At 32.4% G+C, this 12,262-nt stretch overlaps 1 protein-coding gene across 1 annotated transcript in view; it reads right to left on the minus strand.

Moving 5' to 3' along the window:
- Nucleotides 1–12,262, minus strand: part of LOC132728801 (uncharacterized) — a 35,128-nt gene that overhangs the window by 8,698 nt on the left and 14,168 nt on the right. The window contains exons 13-19 of the mRNA XM_060714472.1: nt 10,793–10,927; nt 10,344–10,533; nt 9,485–9,641; nt 7,375–7,538; nt 6,108–6,249; nt 1,528–1,718; nt 554–707 (exon numbers count right to left, since the gene is read on the minus strand). Coding sequence (XP_060570455.1) covers nt 554–707; nt 1,528–1,718; nt 6,108–6,249; nt 7,375–7,538; nt 9,485–9,641; nt 10,344–10,533; nt 10,793–10,927 — 1,133 coding nt within the window. The remainder of the gene's footprint in view (nt 1–553; nt 708–1,527; nt 1,719–6,107; nt 6,250–7,374; nt 7,539–9,484; nt 9,642–10,343; nt 10,534–10,792; nt 10,928–12,262) is intronic.

The raw sequence follows: 12,262 nt of genomic DNA on the forward strand, positions 1-12,262 counted from the left end.
AAATTTAGGACCTTTATCTGTTATATATATTGCTACAATACAAGCAACACCATACTTTTGATGATAAATTTAGAACCTTTATCTGATAAATATTGCTTCAATACAGGCAACACCATACCTCTGATGATAAATTTAGGACCTTTATCTGATACATAGTTTAAACCTTAAATACAGGCAATGGTGAATTTAGGACCTTTACCTTATAAATATTGCTTCAATACAGGCAAAACTATACCTGTGTTGATAAATTAGGACTTTTATCACATATATTTATTATGTTTCAATACAGGCAACAACATACATGTGATGATAAAATTTAAACCTCTATCATATATAATTATTATGTTTCAATTCGGGCAACACCATACCTGTGATGATCAGTTGTTATTTATCCTATATATAATGCTACACCATGGCGTAGCCAGACCAAATTTTTTTTTACCGAGGCGTGTTGGGGTTTAAGGGGCAGGGCATGCTCCCCCAGATTTTTTTTTTACCTAGAATGTCTCAAGTTTATACCATTTCAGTAAATATTACTGTTTCCAATTCCTACCTGTATCCTAACATTTTACAGACAACTGTTGCATCATTATCATCCCATTTGTCGTCACAAACAGTTCCCCTCTTGCCATTGTAAATCACCTCTACACGACCTTCATTTTCTGTATTACCATCTTCTAATACAATCTCTAATGATTGTCCACTGTCTGATAAATCATAAATATATATATGAGCCGCGCCATAACAAAACTAACATAATGCGTTTGCGACCAGCATGGATCCAGAACAGCCTGCGCATCCGTGCAGTCTGATTAGGATCCATGCTGTTCGCTATCAGTTTCTCTACTTGTAATAGGGTTTGTAAGCAAACAGCATGGATCCTGATCAGACTGCGCAAATTTTTTAAGGCATTTTGTTGCCATATTTATTTTATACAAGTATTTTTTTACGTATTCTTTTCTTAAAAGTTCAAACAATAATTTTTGCTGCAGAAATATAGCTTTATACACTTTAAAGTAATGTTGATATCAAAATTGATCAATGGAAACTACATATAACAATGCAGCGAGAGCAGACCAAGGTCAGCCAGCACGAACATGCATTCTGATCATGACCTGCACTTCTGTTCATAATTTCAAAGATATCCCTAAAAATAATGAATGATTTTGCCCAGATTGAATATTGGACATCCGGTGCCATCTGACCAGGCTTTATACAACTAGTTATTTAATTTTTTTATTTGATAATGTAATCCCATAACTTTCAAATTGGCTGATCCAGATTCAAATTTGGGCAAATTCATTTAAAAGATTCACTTTTTTTTCTTTGTAATTATATATTTTGTTCATATATTATTTACATTGTGTATACTACATGTATGAATTTATTGTAAATGGCCGAAGACTGATTACCAAGGAACTGAAATAACCTGTTTCCCTTGTTAAAAGCCTTGTTTTCAAAATATTGCTTTGCTTGATTTTGAGAAACTTAAACTGTTTGTAACATTATAAACAAGCTAGTTCTTACAATCTGGTGAAGAGGGAGGTGTATTTGTGCAGATGACCCCAGCATCTTCAGCATGGCTACAGTCCGTAACTCCCCAGTTACTCTTCTCACAGTTTAATACAGATTCTTCTAACCCTGTACATTGAACATCATCCAACCAAATTGCCCCTGTTCCTTCCCCATACGCTCCTTCAGTTACAGCTTTACCATATCTGTACATCAAATAAACAAAAGTCTTTTAAATGTATTTATTTTTTAAACAACAAGACAAATGGCCCTAGCAATCTTAATAAAGACAACAGGGCATGAGGTCCTCGATTTTTCACCTGGCTAAATCATGATGCTGCTAAAAAAGTTAATAATTATTACGATGCAGAAGTCAGGGTCAAGGTCATTCAAAATCAAATCTTGAGTTCTTATATACCTACACTATATAAGTGGCTAAAATTTCAAAGTTCAATACCACAACAGAACTGTCCTTTTTTCAAATTTGAGGCCCTTAGATCAAAAATTCAAATGTAGGTCAACTAGAGAGGCAACATTCCCCAATATTTGAAATAAAATCATACAAAATATTTTGTAAAAAATGATTTATACAGAAGGCCTTTAATTTAAAGTTGCAGAACTTGTGTCATTAGATATGAAGTGTTTGAGTTACTACTTTAAGGCCCATTATCCCTAAATAAATAGTTATATTTTCAAAAGCTATTTTTTATGTCCTATAACAGTTTCCTAGTTGTTCATTGGCCATAAAGATGAACCATCTTTAAATTTGCTTTCTTTGCATTTTGGCAACTTAGTACAATAATATAGTGATTTAGTATGGAAAAAAAATTGAATGACTGACAAAATACCAATTTGATTTACCTTTATGCAACTTAATTAACTTTCATATTCAAGGCTTTCACTTCAGATGATAATCATCTAAAATGTTCTAAATTCATTATTACAACATTATGATTGTTCTAAATTCATTATTACAACATTATGAAACACCTGTTTGTCCATACTTCAAAAAGAAAAACAAATTTATTTCTGAGGCTTAATGTACCTTTAAGAATACACAAGTAAAAAAAGAACTAAAGTTACTGTAACCACAGGTCTCTAATACAAGAAGTCAATATGCAAAGAAACAGCTTTGTTATCTATAAGCTATCTCTCGAGCTTTGTAGTTTCTTGGGGGACTGTTTAAAATGTTATTTTTCATAATAATACAATTCTATGCTACAAAAGTGATCCCAAAAGAGTAGCTGGAACATACGATACGGGGACGGGAAACACAGAGATTATCGCTCCTTATGTTTTCGTCCAATCAGGAATCAGCGCCGCCATTTTACAATTTTAGTTCAAAGCGGAGGAAATGTTCGGTCAGAAAATCGATCGGTATGTTTACTTAATGGGGTTGAAGTCCCCAGAAAGTAAATGAAATAATTCTGTAAGTATCATGACATTGATCCGATGTATTTTTAACATGGTGTATAAAGTATCTAATGTGAAAAACTGTGTCTGTTGAAAGAATAAAATTTCAATCGAACTGATGTTTTGTGTTGATCGCCGTGAAAGGGTAATTTTTGTCTGCAAAACTTCGTTTAAATAAGTAAATTACAAGAAAACTGACAGAATATTTTGATAGATCCTTTAAATATCTTTGGTTTAACGTTAAGATTATGGAAATTTAGTGAGATAAAATGAAATTTTACGGGTTCCAATTTTATGAACTGTGACAAAAATCCGAAAAATAAAATGGCGGAATGCAAACGTGATGTACATTTTTTGTCCCGTAAATGAACGTTATATGTTAATTAAATTTGTCCCATGTTAGTATTTTTTAGTAAAACATAAACATATCTATAGCAAGAAAATAAAATTGGATCAATTATCTTGTAGGATTTTTCATTACGCTGTGTCAAATTTCAACAATTTTTTGGTGAAATCTGAGACCAAACCATAAATTGACGAATTTGCAGTTAAGTCGTTTGATATATAAAAAGTAGAAAAAATAATGTTTTAGAAATAGGTATAGGGTTTCTTTTAATTTTTGAAAACCATAATTTGTTATCTGAATGAGAAAAAAAAACAACATCTTTATTAAAAATTATAGATTCCTTAGCTGTGTCATTGGATATCATGAATGATATCCTGTCATGGTGTCAATTGTTATTTGCACTTTTAAAGTCTTTTATTTCCTTATTTTTTGTATAATATTATTTCAATCTCAATTGCAGGTTTATCGAAGATTGAAAACTTTCCATCAGATGCTTTCTTCACAAATTTCTTTTTGCTTGAGAATACCAGTAATGATGAACAAGATACTGAGTGTAAGGTCACAAAAGATACCATGAATTTGTCGATTCAGATTGAAGGATTAAAATATGTATTCGTGTCACAGAGAAAATGAAGTTGGACCTACTTGTGCATTCATATATCTGATGAAACATTTTTTCAAAGCCGCATGCCTCCAGATTACCCAAAATATTTCAAAGAAATTACACTTGGAAAAAAACATACTAAAACTTTAAGAAAAAGTAAACAGATCAAAGATTCAAGTGATAATTTATATCTTATGTGCAATTAATGACGGTATATTGCAGTATTTATCACCATATTTATACTGCGTTACTAACGCAGTAGGGGCCATTCATGCACATTTTGACTTCTTTTTGGTAATTTATGTAGATTATAAGTGCCGATTTCAATGTGTCAAGTATTTCTTTGTTCATTTCACAATATTTTTTGTATTTGTATTCCAATTATGTTTACATTTGTACAGCTAATATTCATAAGATGAAATAAATATTTAAAAAAAAATTGTAATGTGTAATATATTGATAAAGTGTTTTTTTTATCAACTAGGTAGTCCTTCATGCTGCCTAGCCTTTTAATAAACGAGTAAAAGAATTTTAATAAGTCAGTGGTTCAGTATAAAAAATCACAGATATATTGTCCACTGGTCTGATGCATATATATACATACAGAAATGTCACATGACAAATGGGTCGAAGCTGGAACTCTAACAATGGGTATGCAGGTTGATGACCAGTATGACGTGGCCATTGCAAATATGAATCTTAGTTGTTATACTATTTACAATTGAAAAAGACCACAGTAAGAAACATTGCATAAAAAAAGTTTTTCTAACCTTTAACATTCTTAACTCCATGTTTATTCCTTAAATGTCCTCTTATACCCGATACAGAATTGTATGACTTATCACACTGATCACATACATAAGTTTTTCTTTTATCATCTTTAGATTTTACACTTATCTTATCCTCATCATCAGAATTTTCATATTCACTAGCTGTAAATTCACCAAGAAAAAAGTCTAAATCAATATCCTCAAAGAGAACAAAATCCGATTTTCCATATGCCATATTGCAGTGTATCAGTATGTATAAATTTCATATATGAACATTGCCTTTTTTTTTTTTTTTTTTATGCGTTTATTTAAGGTCGCCGCCGGAAAGCCCATATGGGCGACCGTACACTCAAGTCGGGTCATCCTAGAGCGTCCCGCCGAGATTTTTCGTCGATTTTTTTTCCAGCTTTATTGGTGGAGGAAGACCCCAGGTGCCCCTCCGGGCATTATTTCAGGCACGAGCGGGCACCTGGTTAGAACCACCGACCTTCCGTAAGCCAGCTGGATGGCTTCCTCACATGAAAGATTTCGACCCGAGTGAGGATCGAACCCACAGTGGTGAGGGACCTGTGATCTCAAGTCAGCGACTTTAACCACTCGGCCACGGAGGCCCCCATTGAACATTGCCTCTTAAATGTTATCTTTTTATGAAAAATTTATAATTAAAACTGTCATTCAATAGCATATTTTAAAAGGGCATTATTGTGTGAAGTAAAAAAACAATCTATTCAAAAATGAAGATTAAAGCTAAATAAGAACATAATTACAAATATATGTGAAAAATATGTTTAAACATCAAAGATTATCAAAGGCCATGTTGAAAACAAACCTGAATAAAACAAAGGTCAGACATTTTATTAAACCAAAAATTATTACATGTTATAAACATGTTTATAGCAGCTGTACACTTTAATTACATAAATAATAAGTCCCAATACAAAATAATTTCTATGTTTATTGACACATTTGACATAATTATATTCTATAATTAATATAAACCATGTAATTAAAGCTATAATTGAAATTTAATGATTAATTAAGTTATTTCTGAACGTATTTTAATTACAAAACGTAAATTTTCATATCATAATTAAATATGGTAAATTGCTTTTCTGTATCTGTTTCATATTTATTAATATTAATATTTTTAAAATTGATCCAATGAAAAAAGTATTTATGAAAACCAACAACTTTTTTTCCTACTATTTTGATTGCCCACCTCCCAAAATCACCGGAAAATTTATGCACGGAATATATCCGATCAACCCGGCATGTACCGTGATTACGGCGTTTAAACACGGCGCTTATCGATCGATCGATTCCAATTGGACACCAACATTGGCACTGATAAGAAAGCGCGAGTGACATATCCCGTTATAGTACATCCCAGAGAGGAGCCATTTTTGACCCCAGGGGTATGATTTTGTTGAAGTCTAAACATCTAAACTTGTCTTATAGATACCTGTAACCAAATGTTTTGCATACAACAGTAGCATCGTTGTTGTCCCAATCATCATCACAAACTGTACCCTTCAGACCATTTCTAATGATCTCTACCCGTCCACTTCCTGTCACGTTACCATTTACAACATGAAGCTGTGTGGCTGCAAATATACAATCAAGATACCTATAAATAATATTAATAAATAAATGCCACAGTTTCAGACAGACATACAAGCATGCTGAGACTAAAACATTTTGAGCTTGAATTCAAGTTATCTCCCTTTGAACTGGAAATTTTTTATTGCAAGGGCAGATAATTCACAATCAAAGTAAGCAAGGTCTTCTCTATTTAACTTTTTATGTAGCCAACTTCCTTTGGTTTAAACATACTAGCTCGTATTTATTTAAGAGTCTATTTTGAAACAAGTTCTTCCAACTTGTATTAATATAGTCGTAACCTGACTTAGGGCTCAAACCCATGATCTCTGGGTTGAAAGGAAATTGAGCCTGATGGGTTGAGGGGAAGACACACCTTAACCACTAGGCTACTGCTTTCCTCGACTACCTTTCTAGTGATTGTGCAAAATTTTAGGAATCGGTACTCTGAGTATTTTGTTTAATTTTTTTTCTACACACTCACCTTAGGAAGTTTTCTTATAAAAATGACCTATTTTAAAAGAATTTTCAGCCTCAAACTGAACAAGAGCGCCATGTCATATGGCCCTTAATTGCTCACCTGAGGATATGGTTCACATGAACTATATTTTATTACCAGGATATTCCATGTTTAAAAAAATTTTTTAAAAAAATTGGGCAATTTTTGTATAATGATCATTACTACATGTATACATGAAGTTTCATCAAAATCTACCAACTGGTAAAGGAATGAGGCTTTTTAACTCTTGTGGACATTTAGTTAGCAAATTGAACCATTTATGCAATAAAAAAAACTTAACAGGACCACTTAAGGCATTATGCAATAAACCAGAACCATTTATATAACTTTCATAACAACTCTTTTTGCCACCATATCTGTTAAGTCTTGATTAAACTCAATACTGTCAATTTACACTGTAATTTCTTACACAGTAAGAACTTGAGAAGACTCATCTTTTTAAAACTTTTTTGACAGACTCAAGAAAAAATTTACACAGAAAAGGTAAGAATTTTGTTGTTATACATGTAATTACATGAGTGAATAAGAAATGTTGCAAGTTGTCTTAGCTAGACCAGTGTACAACCAGGTTGTAATTATAGGGTAAAATACTACAGGTAAAAGAACTCACTTCTGCAATTATATTCTCCATCACCATTCTCGTCCTCACAATGTGGGTTACAATGACAAATACCGTCACACACACTGCTTGCCTCTAAACATAGACCATTACTACAGCTGTACTGACTGCTTGTACAAGCTAAAATGTATAGAGCATAATGTATAAATGTTCTTTAAGAAATTACATATTCATATTTATTTATAACATATCTATTGTGCCAAATGACCTTGAAAATAAAAAGTGTAAAAAACACTTGTTCAATTCTGGCTAAGAATTGTATCGAATACTGAATTTTTATTAATTTGTCTGTCTAAAGTGTCTCAGTGGAACTAAGTTTGAAGTTTAGAAGTTAACATTGATGTAATATCAAATACAAAATGAAAATGAAGATTCAATTTTTTCGACAGTTTCCCCCTAAAAATGCCCTTCCCAAATTTTTTAAACCCCCAAAGTGTCCCAGCCCAGTCAAAAACCACACACACACCAATTTTGTCTGTCCAGACCTATTAAAGGTCTACTACTCATTTTAAAAGTAAAATTTTATTGTCATTGAAAATTATAAAAACTTTTAAAAAAACAAAGGACTGTCCAAAAACAAAGTAGGCCGATTTTCATTTCAAAAATTTTAGGAGGGCGATAGTTAAAAAAATATTACTTACCTTTTTTGTGTTGAATTTACTCCTGAAACTTCATATATTTACAGTATGTACCTTCCACCATTATTTTTTTCATCATCTATAGATTTTTTCAACCCACAAAATTTAAAATTTGGGCCCCAACAAGAAGTTCCCAAATTTCCAGAGCCATTTTTTGCATCCCCACTCGCAAAACTGCTGCCCAAAATAAAAATTTTAAAATTTTTTTCGATTTTAAATTTCTCCAAAAATAATAAATGTAACAACTTGTGTCTTTGAAATAGTAAAATTTTATTATGAAATCCCCTTACCCTACTTGGGGGCTGCGTAACCCTATCCATAAAAACAAGTGCAGCCCAAAAAGATCAGGGTTTTGGGAAACTTTTCGGGTTTTTGATTTTTCACTAAAAATCTACAAAATTTAAAAAATTTTTCCCTTAAAAACTGAATGAAGACGGGTTTTTTTGTCTAGTTTAAAAAGATGAAAAAAGATTTTTAGTTTTTTTTTTAAAATATTAGGTATAATAAATACAATGCTAAAATCTGGCGGCCTACATATTGTTTGTTGTTGTTGATAAAACAGTCAATCTTGTATCAAAGCACTGTTTTAAGGAAATGCCAAAAAAAATATTTCTGAATAAAATGGTATCTTAAGAGTAAACACATACATTTGGTTAACACATGCCCCTCAACTCCCCTCCAAGTCTAGACATTACTTCGTCATGGATTTTGACAAAATTATGCTCTCCCTTTTTTATTCTCCTGCAGTTTGTTTGTATCACTCTGCTTATTTCCTATACCATTTTATTTCATGCTTTAAAATGGGAATATTTATAAGTGACCATCATATTTACCACTTCTGAACAAGAGGACATAACTCATTATGACAGTTGAGTGGGCTGTCATATGGACAGCTCTTGTAAAATTATGTGCTCTATTTTCATCAATTCATAGAATTTAAAGTCACCCATAAATCATAACATGCTCTTGTATGCATTCTGGCAATTAGATTAGTTTATAGTTTTGTACAAATTTATTTTAGTTTGATTGTGCTGGAAGCTATATAAGTTTATTGAAACACTCTCGAATTCGTACCTAGAACCAACCTGTACTAAGCAATGAATGTAAAGTTTCTTGCTCAAGGAAACAATGGCTTGCCCCTGACAGGGTTTGAACCCATGCAGTCAGCAATCCTTAAATTACTAGTCTGACATGTTAACCACTTGGCCATGCTGCAACTTCAATTAGATTTTAACAAGATTTTAAAGAAGGTTATCATATTACAATGACCATAATTTAAAGACATCTGAGATAATAACAAACAACTCTCCAAAAAAATAATTATATCCTATCAGATGAATATGGAGAAAGACAGTTTCTCAGGAAATTATGGAAGAAATTCAATGCTTAAATTTACAATGCTCATCATGAAGTTGTTGAAATAATGTGATGAATATAAAAATAATTTGTTTTATAAATGTTACCCTTTGTATCCAAGCATGTTACATATAACTGCAGCATCTCTATCGTCCCAATCATCATCACAAATAACTCCCCACTGTCCTAAATGTTTGACCTCTACACGCCCTTCTTGCTCCTCTGTCCCGCCTACAAGTCTCACCTCAATACTCTCTGTAGTTCCTGGAAAACAGTGAAATAATAGAGAAAACACATTAAATTTTATAAAATATCTAGATGAAAGTAACTCTTAAAGGCCCTTTATTCCTCATATATGCTACCATTTTCATTTCTCGAAAACTTTTTATTTTGGGTATCTTTAAATGTTACAGTTTCCAGAAGAATTGCTAATTTGCTATATAGATGATTAAGTATCATTTGCTTCTGTTGCTATATTACCCACCAAGGTATTTTCCTACCAATTAAAAAGAGGCCAACATTAATGTCAATATTGATGCTGTATGAACAAATGTAAAAATCTATTTTTATCATCATTAACCTTGACCCTAGTGTCACATAGGTCCATCTAAGTTAGAGTGACCAACCTAAGTATGCCCTTATCAATTATGAAAGACAATTTGATCTGAGAAACAGTCTGTAAAAGTCTATTTTTGACAACAGTGACTCCTAAAAAAGTTTAATGACAAGTGACTCCTAAAAAGTTTCATTACAACCAAAAAATAGGTACCTACCAATGAAAGACATTGCTCAAGTCAATGAATGAAGGTTGTATAAACTAAAGTGTAAAAGTCCATTTTTAGCATTGGTGACCTTGACCTTTAACTAATTTAGTGATGAAGAAGTGGCAACTATATGCTCGAAGCATAAAAATGATCAAAAAGTCTAAAATAACCAAATAAACTAGTAAAGTGTATTAGAACTTACTGCAAGCTTCTATATCCACTTGTTCATCACTAAGATCATCGCAATCATCATGATGATTACATACCAAGGCAAGGTCAATACATCTTCCATTGTTACATGTAAACATACCATCACAATCTGTAACAATATTACAGTATGTAACATAAGCAACAAGCCTTGAAAACCTGAATTCCATAAAATATTTGATGCACTGAATATATTTCCAGACAATACAAAATATAAGTACTGTAACACCATAAGTTCAAATTTGTTCAAAGTTTCTTGGCTGCTCATTTATTTTTTCTGGTGTTATTTTCTTTTGTGTGATTGGTTTATACTAAATTTACATGCATATTAATTTACCACTCATAAATCTAATTTCTTCTATCCTAATTTTTCTACTTACTCAAGTACAGCCGCCATGCCGTTAACGGCCTAATAACTTTTCTGAATATAATTCATAATATAACTGAGTTGTTCTTCCAAGTATAAGGTAATGTTTCCATCCTAGTGTTCACATCTGACAAGTCACAACTACGATCTTCTCTGTAGAAAGCAAAGGAACGGCAAACGTACGATGTTCTTGATAAACAAAGCTTAGCACACTGAAAATCAAAGACAAATTTGCATGAAGCTTAGGGCATTACAAAACCAAAGAGCTAAAAACATGTACCGGTTACTTAATAATAAGCAGACTGAGAACCCAAAAATTAAAGAGATATGTGACTACACAAACTCCTCACAGTGATTTGATTGTAGTGAAGCAAAGGGGGACCACTGCGTAGGAGTTCGGTGACTACAGCTGTCATTGATTGACTGTGCAGTAAGCATATTCACAATACAGTCAACTATCGTTATCTTGACATCGCTTTTCTCGATATTTCGTTACCACTCGGAAAAATGTAAAGTCGCCCGTTTTCTTCCTACTTTTATCTTCATTGGAAATTTGTTTATTCGATAATTTTTATTTCGACTATTTTCAGTAGCTCGATGTGAAAATTTCTACCCAAACAGTATTTTCACAGCTTGACTTTTGTTTATGCTCGACATTAGTTTTCTTTTCAATCTGTTCTCTCAGACTGTGAAAAGACACAACTAAGACGATAATGTCTCAAAAGCATGTGTTATAGATGAGATTATGTTTGTTAACAAGTTTAGTAGCTGTGTTTTATAAAAGTTAATTGCTATTTAGGGTGTTGATTGACTTATTTCCAAAATTAGTGAATGTCTGCGTTCCTTATAAATAGTTCGAACACTGCATCAATCATTGATTTACGTGTAAGATGAAGTAGGTGAAAGTATAGAACGCTTGGTTGCAATATTGTTTCAAAACAATCACCACCAAACAAATAAGCGGTCGAAAAATCTCGGGAAATACCGATAAGGTAACCCGGGAGCATACCGGATCAAACACCCGAAACAATGTAACTTACTTGGGTGTATAACTGAGTAAACTTCACTATGTTTTTTATCACAGACCACCGCATATTTCCGCTGGTAAACATCCGCTAATTACTTTGGGCATATTGGACATGGGACAGCTAAAGTTATTGACTAGAGGTATGCACATGTCTTTTTTTAAAAGTCAGTTTCTGCTTAATCAACGCCTAATAATTGTTTATCTCGACATTTCGTTATCTCGACATTTTTTTGACGGTCCCGATGACTTCGAAATAACGAGAGTCGACTGTATCTGAACATCACATCTGACAAATATCGATGACACACAGATATATCTATAATTATCTTTCTATACTACACATCAAAATTACCTGTTAAAAAGATGTCAGTAAAATACAAGTTCTGTTCATTAATTATGTGTCCTTTTTAAAAAAATGCCCATTGCAGAATTTTTCTGACCATTTTTTCTGTCATCACTGCTTAGAAATATGTCAGGACAGCACAATCTAATTACAATCAGCTCTAAATAATGCTCCCCA

Source organism: Ruditapes philippinarum, unplaced genomic scaffold, assembly GCF_026571515.1.
Source record: "Ruditapes philippinarum isolate M1 unplaced genomic scaffold, ASM2657151v2 ctg10323_1_1_1_1, whole genome shotgun sequence".
Classification (NCBI taxonomy): Eukaryota; Metazoa; Mollusca; class Bivalvia; order Venerida; family Veneridae; genus Ruditapes; species Ruditapes philippinarum.